The sequence below is a fragment of the Phasianus colchicus genome, chromosome 21 (genome assembly GCF_987193195.1).
Source record: "Phasianus colchicus chromosome 21, bPhaCol1.hap1.1, whole genome shotgun sequence".
Lineage (NCBI taxonomy): Eukaryota > Metazoa > Chordata > Aves > Galliformes > Phasianidae > Phasianus > Phasianus colchicus.
Window position 1 is genome coordinate 10,041,744 of NC_143456.1, and position 20,084 is coordinate 10,061,827.

Below are 20,084 nucleotides of genomic sequence, written 5' to 3' on the forward strand. Positions count from 1 at the left end.
GTACACTGTAATAGGTTTTCCTTATTTCCTAGAGGTCACAGAAGAATGAACAGTGCACTGTGTTCAAGGCCAGCTCCATGGGTTCTGCTGCCTTAGGCAAACCAGCAAACGTCTGTCCCTACAAGTCACATTCACTCACAGCTACTGAATGCTTTGCAGCCCTGGGCAATGGCCTGCCCTGTAGATACACCCTTTCTCATGTACGGGTGAGCATGTACAATGCTGAAATCACATTGTAATAAACACATCTCTCCAGCATGCTGAGCTTTTAAGATCTGCTGGTTTGACATGATGATTTCTGACGCTGTGGCCTGTCATTATTGTGGATTCTGTTCTTTCTGAATATGATCTCTAATGTCCTATTGCATGAATGATGATAGCCAGACATTCTTGTTCTGTTCACTTCTATTTCTGTTCTCCTCTGCTCTGTGTTTTGCTTCTCTGCTGCATGCACCAAGCAATGTCAAACAACAATTAAATGACAACAAAGGCCTGTTCTGTAAAGGTAGCATTATAGAGTATCAGCATACAGGAGATTACAAACTGGCCAAACAACAAAATCCAAAGATCTGCCTGACAAGGAATTGCCATCAGTCAGACAGGCTTCAGGCAGTTTGTCAGCCTCAGTATTAATAGTATTAGTATTAATGCTATTGAACACTACCAGAAGTTGCCTTCCAGCAAAAATTTAAGTGTGCAAATTTCAATCTTTTCATCATCAGAGCTGTATATAATGATGACGACAGGGTAAAGAAGAAGGTATATTGTTGGATAAACTGGTTCCACTCAAAAGTTGTGCTGTGATGCGCCTAAATATCAAACACTTCAGAGCGCAGGTCAGAAAACTGCTTATGTGAATCAAGCAAACAAAGCTGCAGGACAAGAGTTTTTACCTTACAGCATCAGTGTGTTAATGCTCCAATTCCAAGTACACTGAATGCCCCTCCAGGTGAAAGCAAACTGTGGCCTACGTTCTTTGGCCAAAGGAATAGAAAAAAAGCATTAGCAATGTCAATGGTGGCATACCATTTGGCTGCTTGTGATTCCAGTTCATACTGGAGTTCTAACATGTCCAGCACAGCAGCACTCAGTGGGGTGTGACTTCATTCAGGCCACGGTAGTCCACTGTCAGCCTCCCTGTATGGGCCACCAAATTGGAGCATTAATACTTTAACTCCAGTACATGATGTTTTGATGTGGAATACTGAAAACCAAAAAACATAAAACCATTACAATCATTTAGTATCACAAAGCACAGACATGCCATACATCTAACACAGCAAAACATGGAAGCTTACCACCTAACACCAGTGAGACAACACACTTCCTACATTTAGGCCAGATTATCCAGTTTGGGGTTATTAATGAACATGCTTAGACTAATCAAACAAATATGCTTCACAGCATGCTCACCAAACACCAAATTCAGGCAGCAATGGGGGCACAGACAAAAGTCTCCCTGGTTTAGGTGCAACTCAATCTATTTTTTTTTCCCAGTGTCTACTTCCAGCTCACTAAGAAAATTCTGAAAGCCACAGTCTTATAAGGACTTCATCTTCCCAGCTATAAACCACTCAGTACAAATTCAGCCAACATGAATTCAGTTTTTACTGATTAAGCTTGTCAGTATTTATATTTGCAATCATGCCCAATATGAAGTGAGTTTTATCTTTTTGCTATCAGTGTTAAAACAAAGCTGCCTGCTCATTCCTCCCTTTCTTGTAAATACTGCATTTTGAAGTGCTCTGGATTAGCAACAGTGGTTCTCCCTATTACAGCATGACAGGTAGTACAATAACTTTCTGGCTACAATTCTAGGCCCACTGCAACATGAGCAAAATACCTGCCTGCTGATGGGAGAAATGTTTATAAGCAGCAGTATTACAGAACATTCAAGTCTAAGAGTGTTTAACCTCTTAAGAAGGATTTTAATTTGTACAGTTCACTAATCAGGGATTGTTACCATACCAACAGTCAATCACATGGCCAGATGCCCCACCATATCTTAAGAGCATCTGTGAGTTCTTAAAGCCATATTTCAGGTTCTCCCAGAAACTTCACTGTCACTCTCCATGGCCTAGTCTAGCCCAAAGAGAAATTGTTTTATAAGAAAAACAAGGCTTGCAATAAGCTTGTTGCAAAGAAAAAGTACAGTCCAGCAACCGGCTTTTCATTCAGAGACAAGGGCTCATTCTCAAACTGCTGGCTGCAGTGGGATTCCACAAGAGAGCTCCTCACAAAGCCAGCTGCTGAGCGAGTCTTACACAATCTCCATGCTTTGATAGATGCTTTTCCAGGTCAGGCTGGACCGGGCTCTGAGCAACCTGGTCTAGTAGATGACCCTGCTTGCTGCAGGGGTTGGACTAGATGACCTTTAAGGGTCCCTTCCAACTGAAATGGCTCTATGGTTCTACAAAAGACCTACAGATTTCCTACTCCTTGGGGGACCATTCATCTCTATACATAAGGGTTTCATTTTAGAAAGTTACAAGGTATTCTTTTGAAATAAAAAGAGAAATTCTGAAGGAAGCTCCTCATTCAAGAAATCAGTATCTGACTCCAGAAAGGACTATGTGATAATTGTTTCCAGTGATTCATGACTTGACACTACTAAGACAGAAGCAATGAAAATCCACAACTGACAGCAATGGCAGATGTTAGCTACTGTAATGCATTTGAATTGTAGGGGTCTAAACATTGCTCAAGCAGAGGATTAGATGAGATATTGCTTACATTAGCTTAGTCCTCACTGTTTCTCTCCGATTCTGCTTTAAGATAAGCTTTCAAAAGGAAAACAGACGTATGCTGGAAGAGGCCAGTTTCGTTAATTCTAAATAAGCTCCACTGTCCACAGATCAGACCAGCAGTGATATCAACAGGCTGGCACAGCTCCATTGGCTTTAACAACCATGCTTTATAGGATCTGGCCCCACTGGGAACATAGTTCTCCACGGCACTAAGAAAAAAAACCATCTGCCTGCCCTGTGTGAAAGAAAGCTGTCCATCAGCCATTTTCAAAGTCAGCATCTTTGTTTAAATGAGAATAGGAACAAGTCTTGAAGACAAATGCTGAGAATTCAAACATCCCATTACACCTAAACCATGGATGTACAAATAGACAATACAAGCATCAGATCTCTCTGAAGCAAAAACTCCCAAGAAAATTAAGCGTGCTTCCAGAAAATGAAGTAGCTTGCACAAAATCTCACAGCAAGTCAACAGCAGAGCTTAGACTAGAAATCACCCTCTGAGTCTCATTAGGAACTTATGTCCTAATTCTCTTCTATACGCATCAGCTAAACCAGGTTCAATATCCCCTATGTATCTAAATTTCTACTAGTGATCACTCCAACTATTTGAATTTTGACTGAATGGCTCTGGGGGCAATTCAAAATTTTTTTTTTTTCCTGCAGTATTTGGGTACTCACACAGAACTCCAGAGCATCCCCCTCACAGACAGGGCATTATCACCCATGAACAAATGAATGTGGCAGGATAGTTCTTCAGAGCAACATCAGCATTTTATGGGAAGGGAGGTGCCTTAGGCTTCACCCATGACTCAGATTTGCTTACATTTCATGAAACCTCAGTAAAATGGGGATAAAAGCTTTGGTTCAATGGAAGTCACAGTGCTAACTTTCATATCTAATAATTAACTCAATTATGTTGAATTAATTTGATGTAATTATTGGTGATGGCACAAAGACAATGGCCCAGAGAAAGTTGGAGAAACAAGAAGAACAGAAGTCCTAACCATACACAATACCCTATAAATAGATTCTTTTTTCTTTCCAGAATAAGAAAAAGACAAAATGAGTTCATTACAGTCATCTGGCTTTACTCAGCCCTCCAAATTATCCCAACAACAGACAAATAGCTGCGAAATCCAGCAAGTGATCTAGAATTAAAACATGCCCTGATAAATCTGACGCAGCACTCTGCAAGCGTCTTCTCCCATCCTATCAACTACACAATACAGATTTAATAATATGTTTGAGAGCCACAATGCTTTTCTTTTAACTAAAGACATTAATTAAAAACATTTTCTTGATGCAGTGTTGTCAATTGGGTTGTTGGTGTTTTTTTTTTTGATGAACAATCTGGAGAAAGCTTGCAGACTCTTTATTTGATCTGCAGTTTTAATCTAATATTTTCCAGACTTACTCAATTCAAAACAAATGTGCCAACTATAAAGCAGCTGTTTCTTTATTTAATATTTCTGTGATTTACTTTGAAAGAAGTACAATAGTACTGCATTCTTTCCTAAGAAAATATAGTTTACTGAGACATTTTTAATTTTCTCATGAGCTTAAAAAAATCATAAGGAAGAAAAATTTGATGTGATTGTCTTAAATGCTGGGAAGTACGTGAACCTGGAAGTGAAACAACAAAGCATTCATTCACATAAAATTCCTGAAGTATTACTAGAATCCATACAGGATTCTCTCACCTCCTCCCTTCACTACTGGGAATGCTTCTTCATGGCCTCGCCAGATGCCATGGAGAAGAGATGCATTTACCAAATATAAGAGTCACACACGGCAGAACACCAAATACTGCAACTGTGTCTAAGCCATAAGCCTCCTCACACTGTAAGTCAGCACTGTGCCCCTTTTCCCAGTTGTGAACCTGCTCACGGTGAGCACAGACTACCACGCACCTATGAACCAGTTTTGTACTTAAAGCCCAAGGCAAACCTTGCCTTCATCAGGCTTCACTAGGTATATGGATGTAGCACCATGGGTGTTTGTTTTCCAGTTATAAAGAATTCAAAAATTATGAGATCATATGACAGCATCACTTTGATATCTTACAGTTTGGGAGGACTGATAATACTTGGTTATGAAGAGCTGGGTACCTCAGCCTGTCTAGTTTCAGTGTGAAATACTGCTTTGTTTTTACATCTGTCAATGTTGTAAATAAACAAGCTTCTACACTTCTAATGCATTTTTATTATCCTTGGTGACAAGAATAAAAATATCTCTAGAAGTCACCAATTGTTTCCAAGAAGAAAATCCAAGCACCTAGCTGTAAGAAATGAATATTACTTTTTCTAATTTGGGAAATAAGTGCCACCACTACGCCTCCAGCCCACATCCACACCCGGAGATCTGATGCTTCTCAAACAGACATTTTTTCAGAATTTAATTGCCAGCTTCCAATCAGCCTCAACATTTCAAGGCACACTGCATCACATGTATAACTTATGCATTTGATTTTAATTAATTTGATTAATTTGATTTTTATTTTCATTTTCCATCCAGTTCTGAGAGGGCAAAAGACATTTTCCATGGGCAATATACTATTGTATTTTTTGAAGAACCAGAATTACTTGCTTCAAGAATATAAATATTATTTGGGAAAAAGCACTTGAATATTCACTTGAATAGTTACTGTAAATTTTTCTCTATGTATCACAATTTAGTTTTAATTTGGCATTTTTGTTAACAGCTTGCCCAGCTGATACTGGCTTGATACCGATCATACAGTGACAAAATTTGTTCTACTTATTCTATCTGTAGGGGCTTGCTTTTATTTTGTCCTGTTGCTGGACCAGGACTGAAAAATCCATGCCCAGTTTTCTCATCCATCAGTAGAGCTTCAGAAGTACAGTAGAGGTAGGGCAAAGGTAGAAGAATAATTACCAAAGATCTGATCCAAAGCTCCTTGAGAAGGAAAAACAATAAAAGAAATGTGAACTGAGAGTTATTACTGGAGGTAGTTAACAGAAGCAAACTGAAATACTATATATTGCCATAAAAGAATTTCTGCCCAGCATAACTTGGAATATCAGTATTGTACCAGTATTAGAATTGTATTTGGAGGATTTCATTCTTCTACCAGAATTTCTGCAGGAAAACACTGGTTGTAGCACTAAAAACTACATTAAAGTCACTAGCTAAAATTTTGGTTGGTGAAAATAAGCATCTATGGATGCTTATCTACCAAATTATCTCTAAAGGTGAAATAATTACAAAGGAAAGGGCAAGTGGCATGCCCAGCAACAAAGAGAAAAGAAACAGGGCTAGAACGTTTTAGCCTGCACACAAGGAAATAGAATAACTGTATGTGGTCTGACATTCTAAAGCTACTTCTCACCAACCAGCCAGTGTAAGGGGTGTTAGCATAAATTAGTTCATCTGCTTGTCCATGACACCAGCCCACACCTCCATCTACAACTCCTCCTTCTCACACCCTCAGCCTGCTTTTCACTTCTGCCGTCACAGATTTGATTTTCCCTTTCATGGATTACTGCTTGAAAAAGCATCGCTGCCTCAATTGTCTATTTTCAGCCTGTATTGAAGAAAACCCTTTAGTTCAATTTGTAGCCACATCCTGTCTCTGCCTCCCCCTCTTTCTGTTCCTAAATATAAGGCTGATGCAATTTGATGTGACATGACAAAATAACACATTTGCATCAGCAGAAACTCTCTCCACAGCAGTAATTAAAGGGAGTAGATAAAATACCACTGAAATTGGTGCTTATTTAGCCTGGAAATAAAAGACTGAAAGAGCTCTGAAGGGATGTTCAAGTGTCAAGAACATGGCATCATTGATGAGTGGCTTCTTTTACACGCTTCCCTGCTGCAAAAGGGTATGGTAGCTCAAACAATGTAATCTATTTAAGAAAGGATAAAAAAAGGAGATTTCTGTAGACTATATTTGTAACCAGCGAAAATCATTTCATGTATTTTTGTATTATAAACAATACAAGATACACTTGTGGTTTCACCTAAGACAAGGTCATTAAACTTCAAAGCTCAGGCTCTCAAACTGAGCAGAAGATAGACCTCATGGACTACAGTGAAAACTGGGAGCTTAACACCTTATGTTTTGAGTATAGATACTGCAGAAAGACAAATACTCACCTTCAGCTGCAAGATAGATCTTTGTTAATTGTCAAGGACAAGAACTCAGAAATAGTGGCCCAGCACACCAAATACAATGACTTCAGCAGGATTCACACAACAAGTTTAGAACGCAAATCTTACAAAATAATATATTGTAATTGATTTTGTTGCATGGATATCCTGCATATACTTGACAGGGATAGAAGGCAACACTAGTGAAAGAGCAACATTTGGAAGCTAAGGGTTCATTTTTTATTTTAGAAAGACACTTGAGGTTACTTTGTCCCTATGAAGAACTTGCAGAAAAGTCTGATAGATGTTCCATAGGCCACAGGATTTAACAGACACAGTATGCTTTAAAGTGACACTTCCTGCTTTCAGGAGAATCATCCTTCTTTCCTTGTTTACATGTGGCTATTCTTTTAATTCCATCTGTGATTGGCACTACCACTCTGCTTAAAACTGGCAAGCCACATTTTGAGCAGGCTTATCTCCATCCCAACACAGATGGCATCAAGAATAAGGCAGTCCAAAAAAATCGGTTTGCATATTATGCTTCAGTTTTTATGGGTCAGATTATCATTCAAAGTCATCAAAATGGCAATCCATATGTGATGTGTCTGCCATTGGAACTGAAGTGATACACTATCATAACCTCCAATGTAGCTGGTTACAAATAGCCTGATGAGCCATTAACTAAATTTTGATATTTAAAAAGCAAAATTATTTTCCTTTCCAACAAGACTCTGACTAACTGATCAAGGAAATGTCTTTAATGAACCAAAAATGAAGAGACTACCCTCATCCCTGAAGAAGTGTATAGGCAAGGCTCTCTTTTCAGAAAATAGTTTAGCATCTATGTTAAATATTCTCTTAATAACTAAGCCCAGTGCAGATGTTGGCTATGTAATTAGTTCCAACCTCTTTGTTCTGCAAGTCTGGAAATTCTTACAGAATCGGGGTGAAAAAAATGGGGGGTAAGAAGAGAATTTTGTATGTTTTCTCCCCTCTGAGAATAGCAACTGTGTTAAAAAATACAAAAGCAATGCTGAAACAAGGTCAAAAACATAACATTGTTTCCAGTCTCCCTGCAGGAACGCACCAGACAATTGCTGGATTCCCTCTACTACAGGGGCCATTTCCCAGATGCTCCAGAAGACATTCTTCCAGATTTGCAGGATTTAAAGCAAGCAAGTCTGCTACTGCAAGAAGCTCGAAACAAAGACATTTTAAATGTCTCCTATTATGTTATCACATCACCCAACTTATACTAAATAACAGCTAGGACCATCACCCAACATCACTGTTCTTCCATTCAAGCTTTATCACCCCTCTGACTTCCCAACAAGAATTTTCTGGCTAAGACACTACCAATTCTTCAGGTGTTCACACTCAGTCAAATACAACATACACAGAAACAGCACATTCCCTGCACCATACTCAAATTGCTAATCCATCTGTTATCCTGAGAACCTATCAAAATATTGTTTATGTTGGTATCTTCAGTGACAATTCGAAATTAGGATTCTGTTACTGCCTTTGTCAGCACAGCTAGAGGGGAAAAGAGGAGTACTCCTAACCATAAAATGTTTGCAGGAATGACTTCCAGACTACACGTACAGTCATAACTAATCTGCAACAACTTCATTTTCATCATTTATTTGTGATTCGGCATTTTCACCTTTTTCTCTACATGGGACAAATGGGCTCCTAGTGATTGCCATAAAACCAAAGAAAATAATCACTTACAGCACTCAGAGCAAAAGAACCTTGATTATCTTCACAGATCAGGTCTGCTGAAGTCCAACAGTAAGTGAGACCTGCAGAGAAGAATCAATTTCCATTATCTGGTTTTCCCCAACTCACTACTTAAAGTACCACCAATAAGAAGAGCACAAATCCATCTACAGCACAAATTTCATATTTATCAGCATGTAAGATTTCACTTTCATCAACTAGTTACATTAAAAGTGAATTCACAGCCTTGAGATGAATAGGTTTCATTGCTTTCAGTAATCTACTAAAAGCATTTTTAATAAGTATACACTACCAAAAATACATAGAGTAATTCCAAAGCACTCAGTGAAACCAAACCTTCATTATTTCCTATTTCTGCACATAAGAAAGAATTTAACTAACTTAAGAACTATAATCTCCAGTACTCAAAACTCTGAAAAAAAGACAATTTCATAGAGAATTACATATTTGTAACAGCACAATTCTGCTTTGGAAAAGCGCATTTAACAACATTATAACACCCTAGCATCCTCTGATTAAAACTGAAGAACTACTACTGGGTTAGCTGGCTTTCCATTGCTGTCACCATAGTGCTGCAGTCCCCTCCAAAATGCTCAAATACCCTTCTGAAGGAAGAGGCACAGGAACAAGTTATCAAATACCCTGCTTGCATGACCAACCTCTGCTGTTAGGAATTAGCTTCCAGAAGGCTGCAAAGAACTAGAATTATCTTCCCCAACAGTTACTATTTTAATTGAAAATGTGATTCACAACAAAGATAACGTAGAACATTCAAACAGCATCTGAGAATTTTCCCTTTTATACTATTTTTAAACATTCTAACAGCATACCATATTGCTTTAGAGTTGCACCTCGCTGTAGATCCAATGACTCACATTTAGCCTGGGAGAATTCAGGACTCTTTCTCATCTCCTCCCCCCACGAAACTTATAAATTCTGGTTGTGTGCATCAGCTTACTCCTCCTTCCATCGTGGATGGACATTCAACTCTGTATGAGAAAATCCTGCTTTATCAAATACTTGATTGCACAGTGAGCAAAGTGAATCAGGTAGACTAGTTCTCTAAAAATCAACACTGATTCCTTTATTTAGAAGTTGATGCAAGTTTGTTGAAGAGAAAGGATTCTAACATGCATCTAAAGACAAATGGCTCAGATCATCTGCTACTTCAACAAACATGCAAAAAGCAACTTGAAAGCAAAGTCCTGGAAGGTACCAGCAACAGCAGAACCTGAACTGATCTACATGACTTCATTTGAAGGACAGGTTTTGAAAAATCTAAGTCAAAATTCTGAACTGCATTTATAGAATTATGATCAAAGGGACTTTTGGCATCGGGGAAAAAAAATCTAGAATTGTTTCAATTAATATCATAACTTGGCCACATAACGGCTGGCAACAGCTTGGGATACTGAATTTAGGCACAAATTGGAAACGCTGGTTCCAAGAATAACAGCATTAAAAGTTGCATTTGAGTTATGACTATAGGAGATGCTCTGTTGGCAGCTAAGGCCTATAATACACATCTTTATGCTCAGACCTCATCTCATCAGGCATCAACAAACTCCATTCTTTGCAAGGATGTTAGTAGGTCTCAAAGAACTGGGGGTGGGTGGAAAGTAATCAGTTGTACCAGCTCACACAGCCTTCAGTCTGTCTGTTGGTTTTCTTTGGTTGGTTGGTGGTTTTTTTTGTTTTTCTGTTTGTTTTTTTTTTTAAACCTATTGCCTCCATGTAGTCTGGGGCAACTTATAAAGAAAGACTAAATTTATTTTGTGCAGGAATAATCATCTGAAACACTAATTATACTAAAATAAAAGCACCTAGTAAGGTTACATGAAGCTAAGTCTCACTGTATCAAGATGCATACAGAAAGTTCTTACAGGAAATGCTGGAGAGCAGATTCAAATTCAGTTAAGAAACAATCATGAGACAACTGAAGCTTTCTGGTTTTGGTGGAAGAGCTGAACACTAGCTAGTATTTCATATTATCATTTTCATCCATTAGAATTTTATTTTCTAAAGAGCAGATAGGACCTCTGATAGAGCTGATCAGTCCTGAAGAAAATGCCTATTATTTAGCAAGCATTAATTAACAGTCCATAGATATATCTGTAGTTAGTTATCCCAGTAGGACATTTATGATGCCCTTTCACAAGTATATTGTCCTTCGCTGTTAACATACAGCTAATATAATAGCCAAAGAGCAACCCAATTAACTTCCCCATGGGCTGAAATTTAAACCAGCAATTAATTCTATAATTCACTTAGCAGAACATCAGACACCTCTGCTGAGAAAGCTGAGCAAATCTATTCAAAGTACTCAGAACTCAATTTTGTGAACACAAACTAATAGTAGTTCCTGCATATCACTATATAGTGATAAACATTACTCAGAGTTCAACTTGAATTTCTGCCTCAGAATTATAGGAGCCTTTAAAAGAATTCAGCCCATGTCAGATAACTCCCCTTCACACTGTGAGAAGCGGATAAAGGAGCACTGATGTGTGAATTACATTCCTAACATGTTTACTAGCTGGTGTAAGTTGGCTAAAGCCAATAATCCCCAACTTGCTGTGCTATTTATACCAGCTACAGACCCAGTGGCTTCTCTGGACCTCAGAAACCTAAGTCAAACTGCACTCAATTTTATGCATGATATTGATGATATTCCTGGATATTCAAACACTGATGTGAAGAGCTGCAGCCTGGAACAATGTTTGCATGGTACTGTTTACATTAGAATATAACCAAGGTTACTGCTTAATTTTAAAAGTAAATAAAGTGCCCTCCTAAAACAATGTCAGAGAACACACGGGCTTGTTTGCCATTTGTAAGCATACATACTTCAAGCAAAACTCATAGCCCACGTTCACTGGTATTTAGGACTGAATAAGACATTCTTGCATAGCTGTTCAATTTCTTATTTATCATTAGGTCAAACAAAAAACAAATTTGTTGCATGGAAACTGGTATTTTTTAAACACACCAAAAGCAACACACCAGAAAGTTTTGAAGAAAAGTGACAGGTAGCTGGAGAAGGAAGGGGATTATCCACACGTGTCTGAGGCATAGAAAAATGCAGAATTCTGACCTAAAGATGAATAAAATCAGTGCAAGGAACAGAGCTCAGAAACCTGAAGCAAAGTAGCATTTAGGTACCATAAGCTTTATACCTCAGGTGTCCTTGAAAATTCCAGCTTCTGAACAACAAAAATACCACTCCATAAGAGCATTTTATTCTGCAACATTTGACTTTGTTTAAATCTGTGTGGGTGGGAAGCCAAAAACTGAAGAAGCCACAAATAAATTGTTTTCAATCAGGTTACCAATGAGGTTACCAGTGATCCTTAGCCAAACAACGACACCCATTAACTGGCAGCAGACCTTGTCTCTGCACACTGCAGCTCCACTTCCTGCAACGGCCAGAGCAGCAGGACTGTAACCAGAATCAACATCTCATTTCTTCCTTTGGCACTGCAATACTGGTCAGCTCTAGTTGAGAGAAACATTTCCATAACAGCCCTACAAGACTCCTCTCTCATTTGTTTGCAATGAAGGAGTTAATATCTGTGACCCAAATATGGAGACCCATTTTAAACTTGCTGAAAATTGCTTTTTAATCCCAGCTCTCGAGGATTTCCTTTGAAACCATCTGCCATGCACGTTCCATGCTCCTTTCCCATATATATGTGGGATTACTATAATATGGATTCTTTCGTGTAACTTAATACATTTCAGTATATTATAAAATTAGTTGAATGTTTCCTTGAAAAAAAAAAATTACTTTTCATACCAGGAAGTGCCTGCAGAAGTCAAAATCAGTGATAAATTCACAGAAAACCAGACCCATATTTATCTTATTTACTGCAGTATTTACATTACAACTCTTGTTTATGCAGTCAGTCTGACACTGCATGAGATTCAAGCAGTTCTGAGTCACTGAACCTATGTAACTTATGTACATGCTTAGAAGTAAGCTCAAGCGTTCTCCAGGATATGATTTAAACATGCGCCTCCCCAGCTACAATTTAGTTTTTAGACCAGAAGAAAGAATTAACCACGTGATAACTAAGGATCGAAGATTTTTAAGTATCCTTAAATCTGCAGTATTTTCTACTTGCCGATGATGAACCTTTGTGCTGTGGTAATTTTCTAGTACAAATACCGACACAGCGATACTTCAGGTCATATTCATACAATCATTATATTCTAAAAACAGTTATTGCAACTATGAACACTTGAGCAGCCATCTAAAACAGAAAACAAAACAAAGAAATACCAGCTTAGCAGAACAACCACAGCTAGAGTGATTGAAAAAGCAAGCAGTCTGTAAGATACACCTACAACTCATTTCTTGGATCAATCTACAAAGTCAAAATTCAAAGTCCCAACAAAAGCAGAGCATTTTTCATATGGAATACTTCTTAATAAAGTGATTATTTGCATGCAAACACTCCAGGAGTAGGAAATCAGGCAAGTATTTGCATAGTTTTAGTGATGTAAGATGACACCAACATTTCAGAAGACAGGTCCATAAACTTCAAGAGTATTCCTTTTAATGGTGAACAGTCATTTAGTATCTAAGTTTCATTAGATATTTCATTAATATCTATTTTTTTTCCTGCATATAAGCAATTGATAGAAGTTGTTAATACACAGGAGATCTGCACATGCAGAGGTTGGAAGAATGCAGAAAAGAAAACAAGCAATTCATTTTGTTTCACGTTGGAACACCATCCTGCAGATATATTACTTTTAATACAAAGCAGCTCCTAAGATGAGTGAAGGGGCGAGGACAGAACCAAAGCCCAATCACTGGGTTATTTCAGTGTTCACATTTTAATGGGCTTCCTGCATTCTGTCCTTACAATTTGCCTTCACTAATAATTATATTAAATTCATTTTGTCTTAAGCAACAGTGTGGAGAAACTCAAGATGTCTGAGACGGCTGCTTGCAGATTCTTCTAGATGATGTATTATACTGTCATTTAGTCTGCAAGTAGGTATAAACCCAGAGCAATTCACAAGATCCTACAGCCCAACTTGGAATGAAGCTATGAAAAGCTTCACGTCCTGTGCAATAGCTCAATGGCAAATGGCTGGCAGAAGGCTGTAACAGTGCTACAAAGATTGGTGCTAATAAAAACAAACAACAACAGAAATAAATGCACGCTAATTTTAAATCACTTTCCTCTGTGTAAGGGAGAGACTGATTGAAGCCCAAACCACAGGCCATCTTGGGACCTTACAGCATTTAGCTTCTTTCCACTTTCTTAAACCTAGTCAATGATGTTGAGGAGTTGGAAAGGCATCAGGGATGTGAGTGATGCCAGTGCTGTAGCTGTAGAACACAAAATGCAACCAACTGATGCATACTTAGCTCTTGCCCTCTTCATATACAGTAGACACAGAAAAACCCAGAAATATGTCTGCACAAATGTACATGGTGAAACCCTCTGCCAAGGCTTCCAGGCAAGGGCAGAAGTTCAGTGTGTGAAGGCTCAGCAGTCATTTAGCGAGCAGAGTTGTCACTGATAGCACCCAAGTGCTCGGGTACCATAGCACAGGAACCCAATGACCAACTTACTTAACAGAAGCGATTCAGAAAAGCTTTGCATGAGGGAGATGTGAAAATTCTGATGCTGTATAAATCCTTTGATTTTATGAACTGAGGATTTGACTTCCCACAGTCCATTCTAAATTGCGTCATGGGCCAAAGTCTACTGTCATATATGTAGGCAAGTTTGGAGTCAACCTGAAATTTCTTCTTCCATACCTGTGATGACCAAATAAAAGCAGAGGCTTCAAGTTGCACCAATTACAACATCTCCTATGCAAACAAGTTTAATTAGCATTACGTTATCCCAGTTTACAGGAGTCAAACTCTGAAGACAATGCTGAAGTGAGATGCTGTCATGAACAAGACTGCAAGTTTGTTTCCTATTAGTTTCCAGATGTTTTGGCTTTTTATGTATTCCCATCTTGACTGCATATGACAGAGAAATACAGTAAAACTGGCAAGACCACAGGGAATAACCACTTCTCCATACCTTAGTGAAAAACAGTGTTTAAGATGCATTCTCAAAACTGCCCTGCTGTAATGGATAGGTGTGCCTGCTGCAAAGACCTCAATTTAAAAATTACTGTTTATGAGTGTTTCCATAATGCATTGTTCCTTCCTGATACTGAATGAACGTGGTCTATTACAACACTCAAGGCACCCTGACATGGTGAAGGATTGATTTATGAGCTATTGCGCTAGAAAAGATTAGTCATTATACGAACAAGTTCTAAGAAGCTAGCCAGACTTGAAATGAGGAAAAAAAATAAAGAAACAGAACAGGCTGGACTTTGTGTTATCATTACAAAGCTAAGGAAATAAAACTAACTGATGTATCACCTGCAAGAACTTAACAGCCTAAAGGTTTTTATCTCCTACCCACAACTTCACTGAATCTGGTCTGCAGAGTATTGGGTCAAAACACAGTAATTCTGACAAAGCAAGTTTTAGCACATGCTTTGCTTCAGTGCGATTGAATGAAGGATGAGAAACAATCATACCTGTTAGCCATGATGCTGTGAACAAAATGCTTAACAAGAGGCATGTCTTCAATATGGAACAATTCAACTGGTTCATTCAATTCGTTGTCACTGGAATCAGTGACAGAACAAAAGCTAGCTGGGTCTCTGAAAGATGGTATTCCTAAAAACACCACCAGAGCAGTGTTATTCTCTCCACTGATTAAACCTACAACCTAAATAATTCAATTTCTTTTAATTACTGGAGTCTTAGCCTCTTCTTCCTCTACTCTCCCTCCGGAAAAGAGATTGCAGAAACAAAGAGCTTAGATACTATACTCAATTTGGAGAAGGAAGAAACCTGCTTCTCTCCTCACTTCACTATTTAGGGATCCTGCTCACACAAATACAAGTGGTATGTCACGATGTTTTAACTTCTCCACCTTCTGGGGATAACATGCTGCGGAGTTATTTTAAGAACACAGCTCATTCACAAAGGTCTCCAATTCTGTCTTCAGAGACAGAGATGATTTTCTTGCTGCTTCAAAATCTGCTGGCATGACATTAGCTTCAGAGGGAGTTCATTTGTTGTTCCGACATCAAAATGGAGCAAGAGCAGCTGCCAGGAGAGTGATAAAAGGAAACACTGGTGACAAAGAGCAGCAGGGTCATTTCTGGTGCAAAGAAATAGAGAACAGAACTGTAGAACTGTCAATTTCTCAAAAAATCTACTGAGGATTAAAGATCTCCCCTCTTCCACCAACAACTGGTATTCAGCAGCAAGAAGGGAAATGAGACAGAACAATAAACAATCAGACCTGTATCGTTAAATAGCAAATTATTATATACTGACTTTAAGCACCTGAGCACTTCCAGTTAAAGCCAAGATCATGCTTAAGCTCTGTGGCTTAGCAGAGGATTCAGTTACTCCTCCAGAAAAGTGAAACAAAAATAGTTTTCTGGATGGTATGGAGTTCAGTGCTTTGGATCTGACAGTCTTTGGGAGGAATACAAACCCCAGCACCAAATGGTGACTACCATACTTGCATATACTGCATACTGTACAAACCTGGAACAAAAGGAACAAAATACGACCACTGCAAGAACTAAGCTGCAAGAGCCAGGAGTGGGGCTGATGGGCCATTGCTGCTTTCAGGATGAAGGTGATGCTCATTTGGATCCATGTGCCTTTCTGACTGACTAACCTATGCTAGGACATCCACTTGTTTTGATTGATTTTTTTTCCCCCCAGACTCTTCATTATTATGTGGTACCTAGAACAGACCAAGAATTCGCTCCCCATTTGACAACACAAGCAGAACTTTGTTACCTTCTAGATAAAGGTAATGATTTCATAAAGTAAGGCAAACCTAGCCAAAGTCACAACAAAATATTCTTTTCCCCATAGTGCCTTATTAATAGGCAAGTTTTGTTTTCTGTTTTATAAAGATATAAAAGGTTTTAAAGATGAAAATTTTGGAAAATTATTTTTCAAAGGAAAAGAGTAATAGACAACAAATTTTAAAGCTATAGATGACTCGCACATATTAATTATCCCTTTATATGTTAGAACCATAATTAATTTACAGCAAAATATAACTAGCCAAAACCCATCAAATTCCCGAGCACTAACACTGTTTATGACACTTTATGGTTTCAGTAGTAAGATTTATGAATAAAATATTAGCAGTGCTGCAGAATGCTGAGGAACGCATCTGCAGAGTTGTATACTGAGGTACATGTGGGCTTGTCAAACACCCACACAACAAATTATCAATAGTGCAGCCCTTTCGTGCATCACAGAAATCTATGCAAACATTTAATTATGCTTTGTTCTCTTTAATATTACTTCTCCTGCATTAAATTGTCACAAAAAAAAAAACAAAACCTGCACACACATGCTAAAGGACATTTATGTACAATACTGAGCCACGAAATCAAAAAGAACTTTTCTAACATTTAAAGGCCTATTTTCATAGCTAGTTCCCATGACACAAAAAACCACCAAAGCCTACGTCTGAAGCTGGATTATAGCATTTTATACAAAGCAATACCATCGCTCATGGAGAATTTTAAGGTTAACACACTGTTGAGGAACATCAAAGAAATAGAACAGGGATGATTACACATTGCCTTCCACCACTTAGCCTTATGCAGAGTGCTGTCAAAAAGATTATACCTCTGCAAGGCAAGTGGCAAATTCGAGGGGAGAGTAAATCTCCCAAGAGTCAGAAGGAAATACTGAACTTGATACAATAGGTTTTCAGGAAGAGACAAGACTGTCCTCTGTGCTCCTAGACGACAGTATTTACTTTTACATGCTGTTTAAACAGGCTTAGCTAGATGTCTGACAAATTCAGATACACTACCGTTTGGTATTTGATACTCAAAATGCAGATTTGTATCTGCTTTACAGTCCTCTTACTGTGAAGAAAATAGCAAGAGACAGATGCATGTCCCCATGAATAACTGTCTTCACCAGTAAAAAATTAGAACTGATCTGTCATGTTTCATCAGCAGCAGTCACCAAACGCATATCTCCATGCATCACTGGGGATGACAAATTAGTTGCCATCAAACTGGGTTCTGGCAGGATCAAGAACAGTGTTTCTACCTGCCCAGTTCAAGTACCTGCTATTAGATTTCACCAGCTCACACTCACTAGTCTACCTGCAAAGCACTCTTGCTCAAAGCTGTGTGCCAGCTCTAGCAAGCTCCTCTCGGTAGACTTAACACTTCTTGTCCATAGGCATGCAGGAACAAGGAAGCACCAACTCATAGCAGTGCACCACGTGTTCCTTCTGCAGCTCTGTTCGAAGGAGGTGTGATTTATACAGCTAACATGCAACACTATTTCAGGCAACAGGTTTCTATCTCAGGACTGCACTGAGGAAACAAGAGATCTATTAGAAATTGAGCATTTAGTATACCTGCAAATTCCATGCTTCCTTAAATATATTTCAGCCTAAGCCAGCTTCAATCTTGTTCCCCCTTGCTTTGTACAGTAAGGCAGAGGCCAAGAATACCAATAAAAGGGTTTATAAGCTCAGCACAGAAGGATGATATACCATTAGGGTGGGTACTTCAACACTGGCATCTGACTTGACTCCATATGGACATGCAAGATAAGTGCATCCCTTCAGCTGCTATCTCACCAGTCTTCTACCTCATTGAGAAGAGCTGGTTCAATTCAAAGGGCAAACAAAAAGGACAACGTAGTTGTGGCAAATAATTGAACAAAAAAGAAAGGACATCCCACATTTTAGTTACACTTCATTGGGCACATGGAAAACAGAAAAGATGGCTTGTAGTAACCCAGCAAAGCTGCCGGAAGAACCACTAACAATGCCAGGACTGCAACCCAGCTCACTTCTGCTCTGATAAAAATTTGTCTACAAAACAGTGCCCAACACCAGTTTTTAAGTATTCCATGGGCAAGACAACCATTTGCTGACATCCACCTGAAAACTCAGCACAGCTTCGGCTCGCTAAGGAGCTCGAGGCGTAGAGGAAGGTCTCTATGCGGGACAGAGCAATCTCGCTCCGCCCGCTGGCACTGCAGGCTGCCTGCTGGCACGGCTGGGTGCTGCTCCCCCATCTGAGAGCTACCAGCCACGCAAAAACCGCAGTTCGTCGAATGAGCCGTAGACGAACCACACGATTCTCAGGAGTCTTCCCGTGCCATTACTTTTTAATATCCCGTGTGTCGCTTTTTAAAGGAGCCTTTCAAAGTAATTTGAACAAAGACACAGCACGAGAGCACGAGCTTCACCCGGCATTTCCTCCGCCCGCACCCTGCGACCATAAACCAGCCGTAAACGAGCCCTTCCGTGGTTTTTTCCCAAATAAATTTATAACCGAAGTGCTTTAAAAACAAACGTGACAGCAAAGCTACACGGTAATTCCAGAGTAGAACACGGCCCAGTAGCACCTGGGAAACGCAGCAGAGTTAACAGGGCGCCCTAACCGCCGGCAGACCGCTTGAGGGCAGACGGCTGCGAGGAGCGGCAGGCGGTGCGTCCCGAGCAGCGCCCACAGCGCCGCACCTCAGCGGGCGGGGCGGCTCAGCTCAGCTCGGCTCTGCACGAGCCCGCCCGCCTCAGCCAGCCGCACCTGAGGCAGCGCCGCCCCGCACGCCTCGAGGCCGGCCCTCGTTCCAAACGCACGGCCGCGTTCCCGCTGAGTTCAGCGAGTCCCTTTGGCGGCGGGGCGAGGCGGGAATCACCTCAGAGCAGCGGTGCTCCCGCGCAGCTCGAAGGCCGCCGCCGCCTCAGAGCTCCCCGCCCTCAGCCAGCCGCGCACCGACCGACCGACCGCCCGCCGCAGCGACCTCCGCGTCCTCACCTCACCCCGCCCCGGCAGCGCCATTGGCACCTCCCGCCGCTCGTCACCCGCTTCCCGCCTCCCATTGGCCGGCTGCCCACCCGCGGACGGGCGCACCAGAGACTTCCTCAGCCGTCACGCGGAGCCTCGCGCAGCGATTCGAAGAAAAACGGCCGCCGCCGCCCCTCACTCGTGAGGAGAGCTGCCAATCAGGCCGCCGCCCGGGCTCCGAGCACCATTGGCCCAGTAACCCCTTTTCGGGCTTTCGTTTTCCCCCATTGGCTAATTGGATCGGATAGGGCGCCGCGATTGGGCAAAAAGCGGGTCTCGGGGGCGGGAATCGACCCGGGGGGAGACTCGATTGGCCGGCAGGCCGGAGCGGCACCGCGTGATTGGCAGGAAAGGTGAAGAAGGCGGGGCCGCCCGAGGTGAGGGTTGTGTGAGGTGAGGGAATCTCGCGGGGTCTCGCTAGCTCTGGGCGCGGAGGCGCGCGGTGATTGGGCGGCGGGGGTCAAGGGGGCGGGACTGAGTCAGGGAGTCTCTGCAGCGGCCGAGTCCTATGGGCCGGCCGAGCTGGGTCCCGCTCGGTGATTGGGTGGGGGCGGCTCTCGCGGAGCCTGGTGGGCCGGG

General features: G+C 40.6%; 2 protein-coding genes across 2 annotated transcripts in view; one reads left to right on the plus strand and one right to left on the minus strand.

Annotated features, from left to right (window-relative positions):
- Positions 1–19,468, minus strand: part of LYRM9 (LYR motif containing 9) — a 30,464-nt gene extending 10,996 nt beyond the window's left edge. Inside the window, exons 1-3 of the mRNA XM_090122276.1 lie at positions 19,357–19,468; positions 9,440–9,598; positions 8,601–8,671 (exon numbers count right to left, since the gene is read on the minus strand). Coding sequence (XP_089978402.1) covers positions 8,601–8,671; positions 9,440–9,518 — 150 coding nt within the window. The 5' untranslated portion in view covers positions 9,519–9,598; positions 19,357–19,468. The remainder of the gene's footprint in view (positions 1–8,600; positions 8,672–9,439; positions 9,599–19,356) is intronic.
- NLK (nemo like kinase) overlaps positions 19,468–20,084 on the plus strand; it is a 40,056-nt gene continuing 39,439 nt past the window's right edge. The window contains exon 1 of the mRNA XM_090122274.1: positions 19,468–19,882. The gene's annotated coding sequence lies outside the window, so the exon portion shown is untranslated. The remainder of the gene's footprint in view (positions 19,883–20,084) is intronic.